Genomic DNA, 24,389 nt, shown 5'->3' with positions numbered 1-24,389 from the left:
AAAATCACTTTTAAGGAATGCTCCTTGAAGAAAGAAGAAATCGAATGTTGAAGGTGTTCTGGACAATAATCTTATGACGTGGGTTTTATTACCTTGAGTTTGTAAGCAAGGACACCAGGATTCAGAAAGGTGCAGTAACTACCAAGGTCACTGAGCCAAAATATAATAGAGCTAGGAGGTAAGCCTGTCACCAAGGAAAGCCCATGCTCCTTCCTCCAGGGAGACACCCCACAGAGAACACAGAATGACACTTAGGAAAACCAGTGCAAGGTCAATGACACATCACGACCTCAGGTTCTGTCTCTACCCAGCTGAGCAACTGGTATCTGAAAGAAAACTAAAAGGAAGTGAAGAGGTTCACAGTTTCCCAAAAAGCGAAACTGCAAGGGGAGGGAACAAGTCAGTCTCCAGTGAAGATTAGGTTCACTTTAGGCACCAGAGGTTCAGTTTTCTCTTAGAACAAAGACTGTGGAGGGAGAATGTTTCTGGATAACCTATATTCACATTACCAAAAAATATTTTTACACACATCAAATATATCTTTTAAAGTAATTGGATTTACCTGCTTAAGAAGAAGCTATCTTAATAGTTCCATATGGATCTTAATCTTGACTTAGTACTGATTCTAGGTTTCGCAGGGATTGAATGAGGGAGCTAAGATCTAGGTCCCAGATTTAGTTGGGAAGAATTCTCTCAAGAGGATTCTGAAATACTGGAATACAGTTAAGGACTACTGCAGTTTTGAAGAAAAAAATCAAAAGAAGCAGATGTGAGTGAAGTCCAACTCAAATGATGAGGCCTCAAGATTTCCTCTGGATCCAGACAAAAGAGAGGAGATATTTATCGGAGAAACGCTGAACTGGATTGTTAACCCTATAGAGAGAACATGAAAGTTTCCTAAGGCACAGACTGACTTATTTCCTGCACTTCATGGTAGCAAGCATAATGACATTCATACACCATGTGAACAAGACACATTTCTTTATACTTTGAACTAGTACTTTCATTTGAATCATAAACTCTGGGGTTTTCTTTTACATTTTAAAAATGCTGAATCAGGGGTGCCTGGGTGGCTCAGTCGGTTGAGTGTCTGACTCTTGATTTCACCTCAGGTCATGACTTCTGGTTCATGAGATAGAGCCCTGTGTCAGGCTCTGTGCTGACAGTGGGTAGAGCCTGCTTGGGATTCTCTCTCTCTATCCCTCCCCTGCTCATGTTCTCTCTCTCTCTCTCTCAAAATAAATAAAACTTAAAAAATAATGCTAAATCAGCTACAGAAATTGAACTAAATATGTGCACTATGAAAAACCATTAATATAATGATGGTGGTTGTAGGCCACAGGGGTTTAGCAGGCCTTAAGAGCCAGATTATGGACCATGGTCCTGGGAAAGTAATAATGCAAAGCAAGCCTGATTCTGTAGCATGATCAGGTTGTGCTAAAGTAGCTTAGGTCATCAGAGTTAGCCGGAGCCAACCTCAGCAAGTGCTGCTCCCTTCCAGAAGTTAAACTTTAGGGCATGAATCCACAAAGAAAAGCCCTCCTTTGTATTTTATTCATAAAATTATAAAAGCCACATTCTTGGTTTCCTCAGTCTAAAACTTCTACTAACTCTACGACTCAGTTGTTCTTGCGGACATATGCCATTGTTAGGAGATATTTGGCAGAATCCAAAGTGACTTCACTTTTATTTCTATAGGAGATTAGTGTTTCCTCAATATCAGGGGGGTACTGGCACCTAGCCTTGGGAATCAAGTTACCAATTACAATTCACTTTGACGATATTTGCCTGAAAAGGATTTCTGTGATTATTTCGCTTTTAGTGATACGGAGAATTCTCAGGGACAATCGTGCCTTCAGCCAGTACACAGTGACCGGCATACAAAATGTTTTTGAGGGGCGCCTGGGTGGCGCAGTCGGTTAAGCGTCCGACTTCAGCCAGGTCACGATCTCGCAGTCCGTGAGTTCGAGCCCCGCATCGGGCTCTGGGCTGATGGCTCAGAGCCTGGAGCCTGCTTCCGATTCTGTGTCTCCCTCTCTCTCTGCCCCTCCCCTGTTCATGCTCTGCCTCTCTCTGTCCCAAAAATAAATAAAAAACGTTGAAAAAAAATTAAAAAAAAATGTTTTTGAAAAGGCACTGATCATATGACTGAAGATTTCTAAAAGGAGTCAAGTCTGTCAACATGATAGCCAATATTTCCCAAATTTTGTTTTTTTGCCTCAAATCACTGAAAAGGACATAACTTAAGGAAAGTAATTCTTATCCCATAGAAATTATCCAACAGAGAGAATGGATTGTTCTGATTTTTCCCTACTAGAAGAACTGAGCTTTTATTCACCTTTATTCCCCTATGCATACAGCAAGTGATAATACATGATTTGTAAATTCAACTAATGTGGTTATAGGAATGATCCAGATTACGTGTGCTTTTTTATTTTCAACATAAAAGCATCAAATCCAAGTTTCTTCCTCACTTCAAAATAAGGCTTCCAACATGGTACCTTAAATGCACACAAAAAAGACTTTTCATGATACATTAACTGCACTGCACCTGAATCTGGGCCTGGCACCTCACTTATTATTCATAAGAATGATATGAATGCAAAAGGAATCTGTAGAAGTTTGGAAAACCTCTCCTGGCTTCACCCAGCACGAAGGGAAAGGCCCCTTCACCCTGCTTCTTGGACACTGCAGACAGAAACAGTCAGTATGTAAACAAACCGGGGATAGCGTTCACGTGACCCAACACCCTGGCATGTCCTGACTGTATAAAGGAAGTGGATCATTTCACCTACACTAAAGTCACAGGTGTTAGAAATACTTGATAGGTGGCAAACAATGGTACCAACCGTTTGCATTTGGCCCAGAAAGAACTATTGCATAACAGAGGAAAACATTCCGAGAGAACTCATTCTTTGATTCTGCAATTTAAAACATATATTGCAGGGGCGCCTGGGTGGCTCAGTCGGTTAAGCGTCCGACTTCGGCTCAGGTCATGATCTCACAGTCCATGAGTTCAAGCCCTGCATCGGGCTCTGTGCTGACAGCTCAGAGCCTGGAGCCTGCTTCACATCCTGTGTCTCCCTCTCTCTCTGCCCCTTCCCTGCTCATGCTCTGTCTCTGTCTCAAAAATAAATAAACATTTAAAAAAAAATTAAAAAAAAAACACATATATTGCAGTTAGCACTGGGAGCTTACTATGGGAAGGTACTGAAAAAACACAAGCAGCACACACGGCCAGCTGGTATGCAGCCGGCCCAACCTGGCTAGGTAAGCCAGACTTACAGATTTCAGGATCCCTGTGGCATCTTCATGGAGCCATGTTGGGTAAACCACTTCATCGTTCAGTATGGCTTCAAAGAGGTCATCTTCGTTCTCTGCCTCAAAGGGGGCGTGACCACACAGCATCTCGTAGAGCAACACGCCCATTGCCCACCAATCTACTGCAGGTCCGTAGAGCATTTCCTGGAGGATCTGTGTGAAGAAGGCAATGTGAGAAGTGCTTTGCACATCTGATTAACAAATGTGTCCTTAAAGACTAGGGAAAATGTTGGATTAGGAAATATCAAAGTAAACAAAAATGCACATTTCATGCTATCTCTAGAGACTGGTCCGTTTTCTCTGTGGTTCAACTCAGAGGACTTCTCATCCAGGTGATCAAACATTTATGGCCTGTTTCAGCCTAGGTAATGGTACGTGTGCAGATCCAAAACAGAAAGGGTGTTGGCACTGCATCCCTATAGAGGGAGGAAAATACTGGGCTCACTCACTTGCATAGGGAAGACTGAGGAACTTTATTTACTGCTGCTAAATGGGACTGGGATCAAAGCACCGAGTAGAGACAAAGAGGAAAATAACTAGCTGTGAGCAGAGCACACTTTGTCCTCATTCAGGGCTAATGCCTAAAGCAACTACAAGGTTTACAACAACATTTTTAATTCAAATTGTTATTTATAGGAACCGAGGGCATTTTCTGCCATCATTCACCCAATGAGGCATAAGGGAGTGCGGAGGCATTAGCTTGCAATGCGCCCCCAGAGCCACAGCACGCAAGAGCAGCCCGTGGCATCTCTGCTCAGGATTTCCAAAGCGTACTCACCTCTGGAGCAATATAATCGGGTGTGCCACAGAAGGTTGCTGTGGTGACTCCATTACAAATCCCCTCCTTGCACATCCCGAAGTCCGCCAGTTTACAGTGACCCTCGTGGTCCAACAGGACGTTGTCCAGTTTGAGATCTCTGAAAGAAACAAAGAGCAGCGTGCTCTAGGGCAGCCGGGCCCCAAACCTGGGCGGGCTGGCTCATGGGGTGGGCGATCAGACCACACCAAGCAAGCTTTCTGCATACATTTCAAAGGGAACCAATGTCTTTGGGTTATCTTAGGAAAAACTTGAGACCAACTCTGAAAATTTGCCTCAGGGCTCCTAGACGATGGTCCCATATGAATAGGCTACCCACATATAAAAACCTAGGCGTGATGGTGTCCCCTCACCAGGGCATCTTCACAGCGGGCACAGGACTGTCATTCTGGAGCTTCACACCCACAGTGGGCTGTGTCAGGGCGCTCATGGCTCTATGTACCTATCTCTGCTCTGGGAATCAAGTTGTGTTGGCCTGTGTGGCCCGAGGGACAGACTGGTCTCTGTCCAGCCCAGGATCACCTTTCGGCTCAGAGGAGATTGGTGATGACAGAACTGGCGTGACCAGTTTCCAGGCTGTGCCCTGGGAGCTGATACTGTGACCACATAGGTCTTACAGAGAGAGGTCACTGGAGATACCCAGGAATGAAAACAAAGTCCTGTTTTCTAGGAATCCCCGATAAATGAGGTTAAAGCAGCAGAGTTTTCCTGGCACAGATCAGTGGGAATGCAGACCAGACCTTCTCTCTGCTCACCTGTTCCTGGCAGCAATCTCCCTGGGCATAAGCTGTGTAAGCACGCAGCTGCCCACTTCAGGAAAGGAAGCCTTTTCTGCCTCTAAACCGAATCTGGCCTTCTCCATGCAAAATCCTACTTTCCAACAAGCAACTGTTTTCAGTAGGCTGTGATCAGTGGAGATGGTTTCCTTCCCCATAGTCACCACACAATATGAGCAAGACGTATTTTTTTTAATGTTTGTTTATTTTTGAGCGAGAGACAGAGACAGAGTGCGGGTCGGGGTGCGGCAGAGAGAGAGGGAGACACAGAATCCAAAGCAGGCTCCAGGCTCTGAGCTGTCAGCACAGAGCCTGATGTGGGTTTCAAATCCACGACCATGAGATCACGACCTGAGCAGAAGTGGGACGCTTAATCGACTGAGCCACTTGGGCACCTCAAGCAAGACATATCTGAAGGTGGAATCACGAGGTGCAGGTTGGCAGGTGGGATGACTGTGGTCCTGTACACGGGAGGAAGGTCACGGCCAAGAGCATGGTCTCTCTCAGCTGTTATTCCAGGAGTGGTTTCAGACTCTAGGCCCTATCAGTGCCTGGTCGTGTGGCTCCTCTCAGCCAGATGGCACACATTAGAAGTGGCCAAGGTTAGGGGCTTGTGGGTGGCTCAGTTAAGTGTCCGACTTTGGCTCAGGTCATCCTCTCACATGTTGTGGGTTCGAGCCCCTCATCAGTCTTGTGCTGACAGCTCAGAGCCTGGAGCCTGCTTCGGATTCTGTGTCTCCTTCTCTCTCTGCCCCTCCCCCGCTCACATTCTCTCTCAAAAATAAATAATAAAAACATTTTTAAAAATTAAAAAAAAAAAAGAAGTGGCCAAGGTTAGAGATCACAGTCGGCCACCCCAGGGGAGAGCAAGCCCGTGGGGGATCAGAGCCTGGGGGCGAACTCTTTCAGCACCAGGTTCTAGCCCAGTCATCCAGGCCCCTGTGGACCTGTGCCTAGAGCATGCTCTCTCACTGCCAAACAAGGTTACTGGGTTTCTGAATTCTCCTAAAGCTGTTATGCCTGCTAAGGACTCATAAAGGATTTTGTTTGGTAACAGGAACAAGTGCTAACAGAAACTCACAACGGTCTGGAGAACCGACCTTTGATTGCTCAAGAGAGCTTGTGACTAACATCCCAGGTAAGAGGTCTAATTGCTTATTACTCAGTCGCTGTCATGGGCAGCAGGAATCGTTCAGGGAGAGACAAGTGCTTGCAATCAGTTCTGTAAGCTGCCCATCACAATGCCCTCTGCAGAAGTCCAGAACGCAGCCTCACTGCTCAGAAGACAGAACTGACAGCACAGTGCATCCCTGCCACAGAATGCCTGAGGCCACAGAGGCAGGTTATACTTCAATCCTGACTTTTCAGTCTAATTCTAGGCCTTCTTTAGACCTGTACAAGCCCTGAGAGAAACGCCATTGCTTGTTTTACACCAGGTGCTACTTAATAGACAAAACCCCCAAACTGGGATTCCAAGGGCGTTCAATTAAGAGCATAATATAATCCCAGGCTATTAGTTCTGCCCTCAGCCTAAATATCTCACACCTTCTCTGTAAGTTCTGTCCTGATATCCCCAGAGAGTCAACTCTGCCCTCAGAGTACCCAGTGAGTTCCTGCTCCTATAACGGCATGCCCTGCACTGTATTCCAGAAGGCTCTGTCTGTGTACCTGTCTCCCCCTTAGCTGGGGCTAAGCCTTACTCCTCCCTAGTTCCAGCTTGGTCATGGAAGAAGACGCTGACCAAAGACATAAACAGAAGCATGTCGGACAGACAGCAGTGAGCTTCCCTAGCCAGCTCAGTGCCTGTCTTATTTTCAGGGGAAGAAAGGAAGCTTCATAAACCTCACTGGGATCCTTGTTCCAAGGTAATTAAACTTATAAAAAGTGATGTGCTTTATCCCTTAGAGACAGATTCCAGAGGGAGGAGAAGAAGAATCCTGAAATGTAAGTTCAAATTCTTTGCTTTGGTGAAGCTGGAGAAGGGAAGCTACTTTAGGAAAGACGATTATAAAGCAGAGAGGACCCAGTCATAATACTTTTCCATGGCTTGCACCCAGATGACAGAGTAAAACATTGACAGGGTTAGTCAAACAGATTCAAAGGTTACAGAGCCATTCACGGACACGGTCAGCTTCCATTTTAAGGGTAATCATGATCTTCGCTTAAAAAAAAAAGAAAACATGGGGCACCTGGGTGGCACACTTGGTTAAGCATCCGACTCTTGATTTCAGCTCAAGTCATGATCTCGCTGTTCATGAGTTGAGCCCCACATCGGCTTCAGTGCTGACAGTGCAGAGCCTGCTTAGGATTCTCTGTCTCCCTCTCTCTGTCCCTCTCTTACTCGTGCTATCTCTCCCTCAAAATAAAATAACACTTAAAAAAAAAAAGATGGTAAAGAAAAAAAAAAAGCAAAAGCAAAAAAAGTCATTGTATGACTTCTGACTTTGAAATATGCAAAGGTCAGTTTTTGGCTTTGAAGTTCCTTAGCCTCCAATGCCAACATGTAACTCAACAGCCAAACTTAACAAGGCTACACAATGAAGATTACAAGTTCATACAGGGCAGAGGCTCAGATCCCAAAGTGCCAAATACGCAATTACCGGCTCATCCTTCATTAGGTCACTAGCACCGGTATTTAATAGCTGTAACTTTTGTCACACAATCATAGAAGGGTAGAAAGAGTTACTTTATGCATTGTTGTTGCTGCATAATCAGGGTTACTTTAAAATGCCCACAGTTGGGGCGCCTGGGTGGCGCAGTCGGTTAAGCGTCCGACTTCAGCCAGGTCACGATCTCGCGGTCCGTGAGTTCGAGCCCCGCGTCGGGCTCTGGGCCGATGGCTCGGAGCCTGGAGCCTGTTTCTGATTCTGTGTCTCCCTCTCTCTCTGACCCTCCCCCGTTCGTGCTCTGTCTCTCTCTGTCCCAAAAAAATAAATAAACATTAAAAAAAAAAAAATTTAAAATGCCCACAGTGGTTTCAGAGAAGCATCCCAAGTAGTTGAGGACAAAGGAAATTCAGAATTTGTATTTATTTTGTTTCCACCATGAGCTATTCTGAGAGTCATAAAACAGAATGACATGAGTCTTTCTGCTTAGATCACCGGAATCAGTGACTCTTCCAAAAGAAATAAAGGAAGGTGAGTTGTGAGCTGGCTCCTTGAACAAGAATGACTCTAAGAGGCTATTCAGTAACTATTTTTAATCTATTAAAAATTTTTTTTTATCATGGAAAATTTCAAATCTATACAAAAGTACAGAGACTAATATAACAATCCCTGTAGTGGTCACAGAGCATAAGTGCTATCAATGCATGTCCTATCTTGTTTTGTGTATACATTTACTCCATTCCTGATCCATCTTTTTTCAGATTTTGAAGCAAATCCAAGACATAAAAGCATCTCATCTGTAAATATTTTAATTTCTTAATCTGAAAGATAATAATTCTTTAATGAAATACAACATTGATATTGGTTATTAAAAACATACAGTCAATATACTATTCAAGGTATACTGCTTTTTCTCTGCTCATTTGAGTTATGTGTGTGCATGTCCGTATAACCTGAAAAAAGCTTCTGTAGAGCACAAGAGTATGACAGTAGCTAATTCAGCTACACTAAATTTTCACCAGATGCTAAGTGCTTTAGCCATATTATCTTATTTTAATCCTGAACAAACCCTGTGAACGAGGATCTCAGCAACATTATTTAGTTACCCAGGGGTAAATCCAGGATTCTCAGTTCTGCTCACCTCCTTCCAAAGCATGGGCTCATTACCCACTACAGTGGACAAACACTCTTTTATATACTGGCATTGCATTGCTGGCTAATCCCCCTAGTAGATTATTTCCTGAGAAGACTTCCCCAATTGCAACAAGAACTGTGTGAGAATCAATAAGTATCCCAAAAAATGAATTATGGCAAAGGGACATTTTTGTGCACATCACTATGAAATGCATCGTCAAAATTTTGCCAAAAGATTTTTTTTGGTTTGGTTTTTAGTGTGTGCATGGAGAAGGAGTTCAATGAATTTTTTCCAATCCTTGCATGTACAGGAATAGGGGAGTGCACAGCAAATGTGTCTCTAGTGGTCAAATATTCTGAAGATCATTCACTGTTCTCTTCCAAGGAAGAGAAGCTGGTACATGGATAAGGGTGAAGAGGTGGCCGAAAAGAATAAATTTAATATTATGATCATAATTTCACAACAAAACCATTTAGGACTGGTTTGTATTTTGAGTGTCTGGGTTTATATAAACTTGTAATTTTTTTTTTCAAGGCAAGACTGATTGTGTTAAATTGGTAAAAGAATGTTGAAAGGTCACTGTTGGGGCGCCTGGGTGGCGCAGTCGGTTAAGCGTCCGACTTCAGCCAGGTCACGATCTCGCGGTCTGTGAGTTCGAGCCCCGCGTCGGGCTCTGGGCTGATGGCTCAGAGCCTGGAGCCTGTTTCCGATTCTGTGTCTCCCTCTCTCTCTGCCCCTCCCCCGTTCATGCTCTGTCTCTCTCTGTCCCAAAAATAAATAAACATTGAAAAAAAAAATTAAAAAAAAAAAAAAAGGTCACTGAAACAGCAAAAGCCTAAAATCTCATTGTATCATCAGTTAGATAGGAGTGCCATTCACGTATTACCTAACACAAGATGTTTAGCCATTCACCCACCCAACAAATCTTAGAGTACCATCTATGAATCACACAATATGCAAGGGGCTCAGAAGCCTGAATGAGACAGGAAACGGCAGGAGCCTGCCAAGGCAGGGGCCAGTAAAAATTCCAGTCTTGAGCCCAAGGAGAAAGAGAAACCATTGAAAGGTCACACACAGAGATGGATAGCATTAACTTGTGATCGTACAATGAGCCTCCAGCTACAATGTGGACAACAGATCAGTGGGGGAGGAGAGAACATGAGGACACTAGTTGGGAAGCAACTGAAGTGTTCAGCAAAGAAAAGATGGTGGCCTGGAGCAGGGTGTGGCAGGAAGGCAAAGGGAACTAGATGGACCCAAAACTAATAGGGGGGAAAAGTAATGGGATTCAGTAATGGAAGGATATAGACAGTGAAAGGGAAGAAGGCGTGAGCATGTTCTGGCTCACAGGATTTATTTTGGACATATTGAGCTATTTTTTAGGCATCCAAGTGGAGACATTTAGAGGCAGCTGAATATACATGGCTAGAACTCAGAGGCTGGGCAGGAGATACAAATTTCAGAGTCAATTAGCTGGGTGTGGATGAGTTCACCTGGGGAGAGGGAATGGAATGGGAAGAAGGCAGCTGGGGAACCGAGCCCTGCGAAGAGTATCCTGAGGATAAGGCCCCTGATCTTTTTCACACTGGGACCACAAATACTGCTCATAATTTATCAGCCAGAGTGGGTAGCATAGTTGAGTGCCCAGGGAAGCAAGGGCCCCTCTTTTGCCTCTTAGGTGGGGCATCCCTAGTCTTGTCAAGGTTTAAAAGGGTTAGAAAATATTAACCTTTTACATTCAGAATCATCTAATGGGTTCTCTCTGGTTTTAACCCTCAACCTCTGCTACATGATGCGGTGCTTTTGTGAGCATAAACTTAAGTGTTCTATTTTAGGAAAATGTTCATTGCTTCATCTTGCAGGATACCAAAAATTTGGAAATAGGCCAAATTATTAATTAATAGGGGAATGGCTAAACAACTTGTGGTATATACATGACAGAATTTTATGGGAGCTGATAAAATTTTATAAAAGATGAAAAATGGGAAATTTTTATGACAGAAGTTTTATCTTTTGAAAATTACTTCTTTTGTAAATCATTTTCATCATATAAAATTTGATATAAATTTTAAATTTATAATTTAAAAATGATATAAAAAAATCATTTTCATCATATAAAATTTGATCATTCCTGAAAAATTATGGGGAAAATGATGACAGGCTCACAGTCTTCAAATCTTTTCTTCTCAATGAGACACTAATACATATTATGAGAAACTTGCTTTTCTTACCTAACAAATATTTTGGACATATTTCTATATAGATCTACCTCATTCTCTGTAATGGTTATCTAAAATTCCGTTAGAAAGGTGTATTATAATTTTTTTTTTAATTTTCTATTTTTGAACGTTTATTTATTTTTGGGACAGAGAGAGACAGAGCATGAACGGGGGAGGGGCAGAGAGAGAGGGAGACACAGAATCGGAAACAGGCTCCAGGCTCGGAGCCATCAGCCCAGAGCCCGACGCGGGGCTCGAACTCACGGACCGCGAGATCGTGACCTGGCTGAAGTCGGACGCTTAACCGACTGAGCCACCCAGGCGCCCCTTGGTGTATTATAATTTAAATAGTCCACCCTCCGTGAACATTTAGATGGTTTTTAATTTTTTGCAACTTCAAGCCAGAGGGTAATGAACATCACTTGCACACTTGCAGGAGGGGTTACTTGGGTTTAAGAAATAAAAATGCTGTGTCAAAGGATATAAATGTTTAAAATGAAAACAGAAGTTGAACAATTGCTGAAAAAGTTTGTATCAATTCATACTCCCACCAATAGTGTATGAGAACATCCATTTGGCTTCCTTATTCAAGTAGGACATAATCATCCTTAGGTCTTTGCCAATTTGCTAGGGAAAATGATCTCATTGTTTTAACTTCATTTCTTACGAATGAGATTAAGCTTTTAAAAACATGTTTAGGGGTGCCTGGGTGGCGCAGTGGGTTAAGCGTCCGACTTCAGCCAGGTCACGATCTCGCGCTCCGCGAGTTTGAGCCCCGCGTCGGGCTCTGGGCTGATGGCTCAGAGCCTGGAGCCTGTTTCCGATTCTGTGTCTCCCTCTCTCTCTGCCCCTCCCCCGTTCATGCTCTGTCTCTCTCTGTCCCAAAAATAAATAAACGTTGAAAAAAAAAATAAAAAAAAAAAAAAAGAAAAACATGTTTAATGACCATTTGTATTTCTTCTGTCTGTTGCCTTTTCACATTTTTTACCCATTTTAAAGTTTGAGATATCTTTTTGATTATTATTATTTTTATTTGAGAGAGAGAGTGTGCATACAAGGTGGGGAGAAGGGCAGAGTGAAGGAGAATCTCAAGCAGGCTCCACACTCAGTGTGGAGCCCAGTGTGGTGCTCGAATCCCACAGCGTGGGATCATGACCTGAGCCAAAATCAAGAATCAGATGTTCAACCAACAGAGCCAACGAGGCACCCCTGATTATTTTTTAGAAGCTTATTACATATTATGGAAGAAATCATTAAGATATATGTCCACATGTTTTGGCTTTAATTCTTTTCTTTGGTTTCTGTACCATTTATTGCTATAATTCCCAAGGAAGATATGTAGGGAACATAAACCACTGATAGATATGGAAAGGATTTCTTTTGGAATGCAGGCTGCAAGGGCATGTTGAAAAAAACCCAAATCAACTTACTTGCTTACAGATCCTGACAGAAGTCGGAAGCTCAACCAACTGAGCCACTCATGTGCCCTGCAACATCCCTAATTATTAAATGAAGTCCCCATACCATTTCTCCTCATGAAGTTTTGTGGGGCTGATCCATGAGAAAAAATTAAGAACAAATACGTAGGAGCACCTGGGTGGCTCAGTCAGCTAAGCATCCCACTCTTAATTTCGGCTCAGGTCATGATCTCATGCTTCTGGAGATTGAGCCCCGTGCAGGGGCTCTGTGCTGACAGCACGGGACCTGCTTGGGATTCTCTCTCTCCCTCTCCCTAGCTTGCATGTTCTCTCTCTCTCTCTCAATAAATAAATAAACTTTCAAAAAAAAGAAAAAGAACAAATATGGGAAACATGAACATACATTATCATGAGGCTGAATGTAAAATGACTCATTTTCTAATGAATACAGAAAATCAAAAAACAATTTCCAACTCCGAAAGTATTACCAAATCTCCTCTGAGGCTCCTCCTACCCTTTCGTATTTCTCCCAACAGCTACTTGAGGTGGGAAATAATCATAAAAATGACCCTGTGCAAGTCTGGCTATTACACACCCTTTAAAACAGGGCCAGGGACTCACAAACTAATCCCCCCAGGTCAGGTGTTGGTCTCCATCCAGTTCTGGTGTTGGATGCACTTGATATGCAGGCAACATGTTTCCACATTCACCACTGTTTATATACAAGACCGATTTAACCTGAGCAAAGGGACCAAGAGATTTCCCCTTGCCGTGTCTTATGGTTGGAAAACACGTACAAAGAAAACACTCATTGCCTCTCTGGACAAATGAAAGAGGCAATGAGTTTGATTAACTTCTACAGTGTGCAGATCATACATCTCTCTGGGGGCCATCAAATAAATGAGCCATCATGCTGACAGTTGAGCCTTCTCTCTAAATTTTTTCATTCCTAGCATCGCCCCTCCCCCTCCCAGGAGGGCTGAAATTCTCTAGCTGAAGTGGCACAAGTTTATTTAGTAGCTCCTTACAGTATTTTTATTTTATAGTTGCCAAGAAAACCTCTCTCACTGACTCTCCTTGCCAAAATGCTTCCTGCGTGATACCTGGCTGTGTTTGGCATGCACACAGATGCCCTCTGCGAGGGGAAGCAGGGAGGCAGAATGGAGGGCTTCCGATAAAGACACCAAGGAGATGACAGACCCTTGGTGGCTAGGGGTCTCGTGACCATTGGGCCTAGCTCCAACAACACAGAAAAGATGCTGGGGCAAAAGAGACACCTGCGGTTGATAGGCTAGGGGGGGATAAGGTGGTCAACATACTAAATTCTGCTCGGCTCCTCAGGCTTCCCCAGTGCAGAGAGGTGGGTGCAGCTGACCCATGGGAAATTACTTTCCAGGGCACCTTTGCTTCCCAGCCATAGAAATGCAACAAAGAAATGGATCAGAGAGTCACAGGGATCCTGAGAGCCTGCAAACTAGGGACAGGATAGTCGTGGAGGAGCCCTCTGCCTGCAAAGAGGACGCGTTAAGGAAGGTAAAGGAAGGAAAGATTTCGCAAGAGGAAGAATCAGAACACGGTAGCCTCTTAACCAATGTGATCTCAATGATAATTGGGGCAGCTGTGGAGTGGGGATGGGCAGGGCCAGATGGATCCTACGAGGCTTATGGTGGACACGTGGCACCGATACCAACAAACAGGTTGACAGAATGAAACTCTGTTAAACGTTAGAGGGCACGCAGTGCTAGGTAAGTGTTGGCCACTGTTGTCACCACTACTGTCGCCAGTAAGTGGATAAATGTTGTGGCTGTCACCCTTGAAAGATCAGCCAGACAACTGAGGCATCAGTGCGAATACACTAGCAAGTGAAGGGACGATGAGACATCTTAGCCCGTCTAGCTGTGGCTGGTTCCCTCTATGGAAACCCAGGGCTCTTCAGACTTGGGGGTACTAGACTCTGCCAGCGGTGAGGCCAGTTCCCTGAACACATTTTGTTGAGAGAAAACAGCATGTGAGAGGGGACGTGGATACCGCGGGGTGGGGGCAAGTGGAGGGAGGCGGGGTGATGAGGAACGCTTTACAACAGGAAGGAGTGCAGTTTATAGCACCGACCTCAGGAAGGGATATTCAGGCTGCTTTTGGCAACTGGCTAAACACAAACCTTTGCCAGCATTAGTAATGCCTTACGCAATATCAAAGGGGAGGGGAGACAGACTTCTGACTTGAACCAGAACTTTTGGCCACATCAGCAGGTCTCATTCGGTTACCTGCTGTCTCCATCAGAGATTAAACCTGAGCCATTTAAACGGAAGTCTCAAAAACCCAAGAAGGCACCTACGGTTTCAGAACCACTCCCAGGCCCTTGGAATTAAATGCGAACCTCACATGTTAGTTCTGGGTTATAGATGGTATCACTTTGTTCTCTGTGTTTTGCATAAAGCCTTGTTTTCTCCAAAGTGATTACAGCCTCCAAGGGTAGGCCTGGAATATTTCTTAAGTCATTTCCAGCGTACTGATCACAGGCTAGACATATGACAGCAACACACATCTCAGTCCCTTTCCAGGGATTTACAGATCTCCTCCTAATGCTGGGCATATCACAGCAAAGTGTGCAGAAGACATCAAATTTACCCCTAAGAAGTTTCCTTTTGAATTTTTTTTCTTTTTTTTTTTTTCAACGTTTATTTATTTTTGGGACAGAGAGAGACAGAGCATGAACGGGGGAGGGGCAGAGAGAGAGGGAGACACAGAATTGGAAACAGGCTCCAGGCTCTGAGCCATCAGCCCAGAGCCTGACGCGGGGCTCGAACTCCCGGACTGCGAGATCGGGACCTGGCTGAAGTCGGACGCTTAACCGACTGCGCCACCCAGGCGCCCCTCCTTTTGAAGAACTCGCTGCTACTTCCTGAGCACCCGCCCATGCTGTGTCCAGCACTTAGCCTTGCAAGACATTCCCAAGACATTCATTTCCCAAGACATTCATTTTGTTGAGTAATCCATTTGAGTAAATGTGCAGCCATCGGCCAGAGACTATTTCCAATTTTATGTAATAGTATCCTTAATAAAAGTAATCTCTGAAATGCAAACATCATTATAACTTCCTAAGATCTTAAAGGTAAACAATTCACAAATCAGGGAGAAAATTATTTTTTGGGCCTGTGTGTCTTATTTTTAGCTTAGAAAGTATCATCAAACCGCTAAACAAAAGGAACTGATAAAGAGACCTTTTGAGAGACTAACCTTCTTCTTGCCTAAATGTTGGACAAATCTTGATCCAATAAATAATGGTTACTTCAGTTTGGGCAATTTCTCAGCACCTCAGTTCCTCTGTTAAAACATTAAAGTGGCAAGGTGATAGACTTTAATCTAGTCACTAACCCTGGATTTCGCTCCACAAGTGACCTGTGTGGCAACACTTTATCCCCATATGTACATTACGGAGGCAATTAAAGATCTTTTGCAAATATCAGGTTTCACATACCATTAATAGTGGGGTATATTTTACATTTCCTAGAGAACTGGAGTCCATGCCGATAAGCTTATCTGTGATCAGTTCTGGAACACAGCAAATTCAGACTAGTAGCCAAGCATGGAGTCCTCACACACATGGACAGATAGCGGCCAAGGGCAAATTCTCAGCTGTCCTCGTAGGGAGCGAGATAGCTCCCCTATGCCTCCCTCACTGTGCTTCCTTCCCTAACTCCCACATGGTTATTCAACCAACCTCTGTCTGTCTGATTCCAAAAGGCAGTATAATGGAAGGTTAAGGGTATAGATTCTGGAGCCAGGCTGCCTGGGCTTGAGTCTTGGCCCTGCTATTTACCATTTGTGTGATCTTGGGCAAGTTACTTAACCACTCTATATTTGGTCCTCTTCATGAAATGCAGATAACCACAGTGCCTGCCTCATGAGAATGAAGCTATTTAATGTGAATTGTTTAGAACAGTGCCTGATTGTATTAAGTACTATGGAAGCCTGAACTATTATTTCCTCATCAGCAAAAAAGAGAACACATACGTGGCCTATTCCTTGAGATTTTTGTAAGAATCAAAACTGATGGTAGACACAAACTTTGAAAATACTAAGTAACATTCGAAATTTGGGAGTTTGGGACGGGTGGGCCTATTATATTATAAAGTGACACATCTGGCTTATAAACTGCTCTGTGGGTGATAGAGCAAGGAGCCAAAGGGAGTTTCTCATACAGTGCCAGGGCCTGGCACTAGCAATGGGCAAAATGTCTCAAGAACTGGTTAAGCTCCATCAGCCACAATACCTTTGTCTACTTTATCCGTCTTTGCTGAGGCCAAATTCTGAAGCATTAAGATACAGAAATTAAGCATTCATCTATCGACGGGCACTTGGGTTGTTTTTCATATCTCGGCTACTGTAAATAATGCTGCAATACACATAGGGGTACATATTTCTTTTTGGATTAAGTGTTTTCACTTTCTTTGGGTAACTAGCAGTGAAATTACTGGGTCATATGGTAAGTTTTGGAGGAATTTAAGAAACAAAACAAACAAAGGAAAAAAGAGACAAACCAAAAAACAGACTCTTAAATATAGGGAACAAATTGGTGATTGCCAGAGGTAGGGTGGGTGTGGGGATCGGTGAAGTAGATAAAGGGGATTAAGAGTACATTTATCTTGATGAGCACTGAGAAATGCATAGAATTGTAAATTATATTGTGCACCTGAAATTAATATAACACTGTGTATTGATTATACTTGAATTAAAAATGAAAAGACACAGGAATTGATCTCGGTTCACTACCGACAGCCCTGCTCAGTGCAATGAAAAAAGGCTGGTTCAAGTTGAGGTTCATCCAGTTCCATCCCAGTCTGTCAAATGCATGAATGACCCATTCTTCTAAGCAGAAGCCGAAAGAGGAACTGTGATTCTCTAGAAATAAAACAGGACTCCCAAGAAGTGGCATGCTATCTGTACCTCATAATGCAGTCAAAACTGAACTGGCACAGCCAGTCTTTGTTTTCCACCCTCTCCCTGCCTAATGATTTAGGACATAAACCCAACAGTGGATTCTGGTCTCATCCATTCAGTGATGTGATAAGACCCAGATTCTGAAAGTTACTTTGGGGAGAAGTCATTTCCAGTTTTTCACTGTTACAAACAATGCTGTGATAATTGAACGTATCTTTTTAACATGTCCAAACCTATTAATATTTTTTATCATGCGTATGCACAAATGAGCAGTCAACTCCAGGTACCATGCTCACGTTTAAGAACCTCTGTTAAGGCCACTGCATTGGTGTTTGCCTTCTTTCACCACAGGAAGCCAACAAAGATTATGGGTATTCAAACTAGCAGGCAGGCAGAGAGCACAAATTCCAAAAGCGTGGAATTACTGTTATTTTAGGTTATTTACATTACTGTTATTTTAGAAATGTGATCTCCAGGAGGAGAAGTGCCTCCTGGTTTTCATTTTTCCATCTTTGTATTTTTGAACTCCCTTTGCACATAGTAGGCCCCTAATGAATGGCTGTTTGTCTGAACGGCAAGCCCTTCTCTGCCCTCTAGTCCTGGTCTGGTTCTGAGACCCCAGCGAGGCTGGATTAAAGAGGATGTGCAGGACTGTTAGGCAACTGGGTGGATTCGGGTTTGTGCTGGGCCTCTGGCACCAATCCAGGACCTCTGACGCCAAGAGGAAGCTGCCAGGACCTGCTGGAGTCCTGTCTCAGGGATGACCTAGGAGGACCAGGTCAGCACCCCAGGAAACTCCGGCTCTGAACACACTCTCGAGTACACGCTATTCCAGGCATTAATCCTTCTAGACAAGTCCTGAGATACCAAGAGATACCAGAAATGAAAATGTGCCCTGCTTAGTGACTGCCTGTTCGTGTTTGGCTTACAGGTGAGAGCAACCTTTGTTTCTATAAAAGAAGGATATTAAAAATTCCGTCAACTGCCTAAACAGGATTTACGTGAATTTAACTGGCTACTGTAGGACACAGAGAACCTTGCAGTGGCTTCTGTCATTAAGACAATGACCGTGAACAGAGAGCACAGGAGGTCAGGCAGGCTGGCTGAATGCAGCTGGGTAGTGGGGGTGGAGACGTGGGGGGGGGGGTGGGTGGTCAGTGAGCAAACTAGTGTCTCGGTGCACCTGGAACCTTCTGATGGACACACATCCTTCCCTCTCTCCAGAGGCATCATGGGGACTTGAGTGGGACAAGCTGGAATGCTGGTTTTACCTGGTACACTGTCCGGTCAATTAGTCAGGGGGCAAGAAAACTTTTCCTGAGCCAGAAAGCAGAGCTTCGAGACTCAGCTTTGTCACCTTGCTGGGTCTCAGTTTCTTCACCTGTAAATGATGGGATGGTACTGGATGACATGCCTTCCCCACTTCTCCGACGGGCAGTCAATCACTAAGAACTGACAATTACGCCTCCTGATTGTATTCAAAGCCAGACACCTTCTCTCCACCACACTGCATGGCCTCCATTCAGCCCCATCATTTCCCACCTGCATCGCTGCATCTCCTAACCGGTCTCACTACCTTCACTCTCCTCCCCTCTTCATGCTGGGCCAGTTGTTTTTCTGAAATTCAATTCTTGAATGTTTGACCCTCTAAGAGGCCCTGCCCAACTTTATCTGCCATAAGGCTCTACGGTGGGGTCTCTGTCTGCCCTGCAGCCTTATTTTCTCCCCCAGCGCTCTCCCCTGCTTCACATCCTCACGCACTCCGGGTACCCAACGCCGAGAGGTGGACCTCTCCCCCACCCGCGTATATGCTGTTGTGCCCTTGGATGGGCACTCACTCATAAACCGCCACTGGCCTGCAATGAAGCAGAAAATGATTGAATCACAGTGAATAAATGGGGAAGAAGAAAAATTAAGAGTAAGCGCTTGGAAACTTTTATAACTACCTGACAGCAATTTTATGTCTGTTGAATCTAATAATAAAAATCTGGGCTCCTATTTCATGTCTTTTTAAAATTTTATTTTTCTAGTAATTGACTTTTATTACGTTTTATAAAAATATCAGTCCTAAATGGGTTGAAAAGGGAAAAACACAACAACACTGGTTTACCACCACAGACAGTATGGGGAGCTCTGGCCAGCACCCTTCTACCTTCCATTCTCTTGGGCAGATGACTTCATCCTCGCCGAAGCTCTCTGTCTCAGGAGTCTTCTGCATCCCTTCCTAGACAAGCTTGGTGCCTCTCCTCCATGCACCAGTGGTATTTGGTGCATACTTCTAATTATAGCATTTATTGCGCCGACTGTAATTGTTGGTTTCCCTGCAGGTCCTTCCCATGCTTATTTCTGCTAACCTCAGAACAAGGTGCCTGGCCCAGGGCTGAGTGAGCAATTAAGTGTTGACTGAAATGAACAAGCCCTAAGTTTCTTACCCTATACTCTGGTTGCCTTTCCTTTACCCATATATTCCTTGTGTGTAAAATCCTTCCTGCCTGTGTTTTCTCCCTCTGATGCCTATTCCGTGTTCTCTACATTATGGAAGCTGAGGAGATGAGGAAGAAATGAGGAGAACTGCTTTCTGCATCTGGGGGTGAATTTCTGACACCACCCGTCGTCGGGTTGTCCCCTCTCTAGCTCTCAGTCTAGTCCTAAAGTTAATATAAGGAAGCTGGGCTTGTAGCTACAACAACTGGTGACTAATGTGTGTGCCTGGTGATTAAGCATCCTTACAACAGCACAGTATTATAACCAGACAAGACAAATCACCCCTGTACCTCTTGCATAAAATTAAAAGGTCAGTCCAGGAAGAGAAGGAATAATGAGATTCCTGAAGTCCTTCATCAAGTTGAAAAGCTCATTTGATTTTTTTTTTAAGTTTAATGGAAAACTCCAAAACCAGAAGGGATGGAATATTACATAGAAACTGCTTCAAAGCTCAATTTAAGCTCAAACCAAAGAACATGATTCCCATCATATGGAACTAATTTCTTTTTGAAAGTTGATAAACCAAAAATTGCACTGGAAAGCAGCCGGTTCCCTGCATTTTCCAGAGAAGGCAGTTTGGGAACACATTTCCTGAACCTCAGCCTCTTGGGTTCTACTCCTGGATTTTCCCCCTGACGCCATGGAAAAGTGCTTTCCTCTCCTCTCCTCCGCTGCAGAGTCCTTTTTAAAAAGGGTAACGTGATCACCTGCCCATTTACAGGATGTAGTGTATAAAATCATCCCAAGAGTTTCCCCAGGGCCTTTGATGCATGGAGTCAGGGAACCTAGGCTTGCTTATGGTTAGGAAAAAAGAAAACAAGCAAGCCCCAGAGATAGGACAAGTGATCGTTCTCCTATTGGAAAAGGAACTGTATTCCTCATTCAAATTAAGAAGCAGAGAATCAGGGGCGCCTGGGTGGCGCAGTGGGTTAAGCGTCCGACTTCAGCCAGGTCACGATCTCGCGGTCCGTGAGTTTGAGCCCCGCGTCAGGCTCTGGGCTGATGGCTCGGAGCCTGGAGCCTGTTTCCGATTCTGTGTCTCCCTCTCTCTCTGCCCCTCCCCCGTTCATGCTCTGTCTCTCTCTGTTCCAAAAATAAATAAACATTGAAAAAAAAATTAAAAAAAAAAAAAGCAGAGAATCAACTGATAAAGAAAATTATTAAAATTCAGGGTCTGAAAAAAAAAGACTTATTTTGAAAACACAACATTTTGATTGACTGATCTAGGTGATACACAAGCAATCGAGTTCCACCCCCTCAGATAAGTTCCAGTTTTGTTCTGAGTTTTATGACCATGCCAAACAGCGTTCTGTCTTGCCTGTAGAGCTTGAATCCCATCGACACAGGTGTGGGCTTGGAATTTTTGATCTGGGCTGACACATTCCTGGCCAGGAAAGTGGTGCTCTCTCTCCTCCTATAACTTTCCACTGATGTAAATGAGGTCAAAAGTGCCCGGAGGCAGCAATGACAGGCGTGTGTGGGCAGAGAATCACGGGCCAAGGCAGGGCACACGCTTTCTCTTCTGTAAGAAGCATTTATACCATCCTGTGGGCATGCGTGGGGAAGGCCGTAAGCTTTATAGTTTATGCCACAAGGAAGTCAAGACAGCCTCCAAGCCATTGTTCTGGGGATGCCTTTTCTTTCTCGTGTGGCTCAGGAGACACAAAGCTCCCTCTGCCCTGCCAGGCCTTCACAGTGTGGGACTCAGGGCCGTCTGAGAGGTTCTGCCTGTTCTGGCCTGGGAGCTGCCTCAGCAACTCCTGACTCCTGGCTGTCCGGAGCCAAATGTAACAGGGGTGAGGGCTGTCCGGAGCCAAATGTAACAGGTGAGTGGCCAGAGGTAGTGCCCTTTCCTAGGGACAGCAAATATGGTCTGCTCTCCCAGGAGCCCAAAGGGCAGCCTCTGGAGTGAGCATTCTGAAGGCTGCTATTTGCCCTGGATGATGCTCACCTGCCCAGCGCTGGCCCTCAGAAACAGAGCCGCAGGCTTGATAATTCTCTGTCTTAACCAAATGGAGACTGCTAACTATCCCATCTGCTGGGTCAAGGAAAACCCCTTGGATATGTGAAAAGGGGAAATTGAGGGATAGCATTGGTAGAGGCTCTACCTGAGTCATTAAAGCAAAGTAAGATGACAGTTCGCTGAGTGGGGACTATGCTTTCAGGTAAATTCCAAGGCAACTGAATACAATCCTACTCAAGTCTCTGACCACTCCTAAGGGTCTGCTTTGTGAGCTCCTCCTCCTCCTTCTCCTCCACTCTCCCTTAAAGGGTAGGCTGTTCCCTAAGGCTCTGTTCTTGGCCCTTGCTTAGCTTTCTTTCCAGAACCACTGCTAGACCAAATCGCACCTTAGCGCAAATTAGAAAAAGGCTCCCCTTTCCCTAGACATGTTACCACCAACTCCTAGAAAACTCATAGTCATTACACAAATCTTCAAGGACTCTGATGAAGTGGTCCGCTTAGAACTGTTCGGTGCACAGTCTGCCCAGTTGTACAGTTGTTCTGTGCAATTGAATCCCAGGGATTCAAATATCACCCTAAGACAGATGGCTCCCCAATTCAAATCTCTACCCTGACAGCTCTTTCCAGAGATCTAGACCTTCATGACAAATAAGAAAGTAACTGATTTGGGGGCATAGCTAACCTTCAAATGGCAAAAGATGAAACCTAGATTTTACCCAACTGTCATCCTCAGTGAAAAGCCTTAGAGTTCTTAGCTGGGAATCTGGAAAGCATCCTTAATGTCTACTCCTTGGGCTCCATAGCCCATTCATCAGTGTCCTCCAAGCTCTTCCTCCGCTGTATCACACTCCCTTCCTCTTCTCCCTCTTCTTCTCGCTATCCTGGCTTGCTTCAAGTCATGCCTATTTTTCCCCCCTCTTTAGTTTATTTATTTATTTTTATTAATCTTTACACCCAAGACGGGGCTTGAACTCCCGATCCCGAGATCCAGAGTCGAATGCTCTGAGCCAGGCAGGCACTGCACCATGCCTATTTCTTGCCTGACTTATTCCAAGTCCTCCTACCTGAGCTCCTGGTTTCCAGGTTTGTTCCTATGCACTCTGCTTAACTACAGTTATTTCCTGTTAGTCTCTTTCTCAAAAACCTCTGATGGCCTCTATTGACAGGCAAATAAAGGCCAAACTTCATGGCCTGGCACTCAAAGACTTCAATGTTCTCACACCGACCCACCTCAACTGCCACCTTTCCCTGCTCTGCAGTTCTGGTCACACGGATTCCTCATGATTCCTTAGCACAGGACACTTTTCTGCCTTCAGGCCTTCATTCCTATTGTTCCCTCTACCTGGCATGTAATTCTGTATTTTGTTGATAACGAAAACCTACGGCTTAGATACCATTTCTTCTCTAAAGCCTCTGCTGATCCTCTCGATTAGAATTCATAACTTCCTTTTCTGTACTCTCACTGCATTACATTTTACTTTGAGCAATAAGGGAACCATGTCTTAAACTGTCAATTTATAGATGCATTTGGAGCCCCCAGCAGACTCAATCCTTGAGGGCAAGGATTCTGTTTCATTTATCTTTTGGTCTTCAGAGCCAAATGTGGTACAAAGCAGATGTGCAGGTCACATTGAGTGAGTAACCCCATGGTGAAATCCTCATGGTCAAACAAAGCCCACGGACAATTTAATGACGGTCTACTTTGAGCCTGTGTGTCTGTTTCGATGCATCAGGCAAACAAGGACAGGTGAGTGTAGTATAGTATGTCAGGTAGAGGTGAAGGGCACTTTCCAAACCATAAAGTCCGTTTAAAACAAACACACATTTATAACTCACAGTCTGCATGAAATGTAATTCCTTGAAACCCACAAGTCTGGCAGGGGACATAGACTCGGCACCTTGAAGGAGGGTTGGCAGGATTTAGGGCTCATTCTGGAGACCCGTTCCAGTTCTGTCCAGCCCTCCAGACCCTGGACTGGCCCGGCCCCACCACCCAGGCCAATAAAGCCTTACAAGAAGCTAAACGCTTCTCAGAACAATGGTCACCTTGAGAAGGTGAGAACCTGGATGGGAATGAAGTGACAAGTGGGATGCTTACAAATCTAGTTAGGAGCATCTCTTGAGAAAATAACAACGTGAGAGTAGGTTCTGACTGAGAGCAATAATGTCTTCAGATTTCCACTCTTCATGAGACAGTTACAGATGAGAATCCAGCAGGGGAAGACCATTGATAATACAGCACCTTGCGTGCAGATAAACTCAACCGCATTACCAGCATTTTTTCATCTTTACCCTATATAATACTGAGTGTCCAAACCCACTGTTTTCTGAGACCAGATTCCTCAGTTTCTGGCAAAGAAATTACCAAGAGCACAAATTTACCAAGCGGGAAACTGAGGAGGGTTAGACAGACTTTGCTTTTCTGACACAGTGGAAAATGTGGGTGTATCACATACCACTGTTCTTTATATACTCTCCTGAAGAAGACTGACTAGCACATAAAAAAGGGAAGAACTTGAAAATCCAGCTGATCATACATTTTCCCAACCATCTGGGCTTCTGTTTCTCTTTTGCTGTCACTAGGATGGCTTTAATATCTTTAACCAAGCCACTCTCTATCACTGTGCCTAGAGAGGGAAAAAAAATTCCTCTCTCGCTGTGTAGAGAAGAACGAAATTGCAGCCTCTGTATTGCCTTGGTTCTAAGATC

The 24,389-nt window shown here is 44.3% G+C and overlaps 1 protein-coding gene and 1 long non-coding RNA gene across 2 annotated transcripts in view; one reads left to right on the top strand and one right to left on the bottom strand.

Annotated features, from left to right (window-relative positions):
• The window catches only part of LOC121031869 (uncharacterized), a 171,555-nt gene extending 152,324 nt beyond the window's left edge, over positions 1-19,231 (top strand). Inside the window, exons 6-9 of the long non-coding RNA XR_005790942.1 lie at positions 5,972-6,052; positions 6,820-6,858; positions 17,958-18,164; positions 18,458-19,231. This is a non-coding gene — a long non-coding RNA (uncharacterized LOC121031869). The remainder of the gene's footprint in view (positions 1-5,971; positions 6,053-6,819; positions 6,859-17,957; positions 18,165-18,457) is intronic.
• Positions 1-24,389, bottom strand: part of PRKCH (protein kinase C eta) — a 234,702-nt gene that overhangs the window by 25,742 nt on the left and 184,571 nt on the right. The window contains exons 11-12 of the mRNA XM_040477332.1: positions 4,100-4,238; positions 3,286-3,474 (exon numbers count right to left, since the gene is read on the bottom strand). Coding sequence (XP_040333266.1) covers positions 3,286-3,474; positions 4,100-4,238 — 328 coding nt within the window. The remainder of the gene's footprint in view (positions 1-3,285; positions 3,475-4,099; positions 4,239-24,389) is intronic.

The sequence above is a fragment of the Herpailurus yagouaroundi genome, unplaced genomic scaffold, assembly GCF_014898765.1.
Source record: "Herpailurus yagouaroundi ecotype Mexico unplaced genomic scaffold, PumYag 141, whole genome shotgun sequence".
In the NCBI taxonomy this organism is placed as follows: Eukaryota; Metazoa; Chordata; class Mammalia; order Carnivora; family Felidae; genus Herpailurus; species Herpailurus yagouaroundi.
The sequence above is the reverse complement of the archived record's forward strand: the minus strand, read 5'-3'. Positions and strand labels throughout refer to the sequence as shown.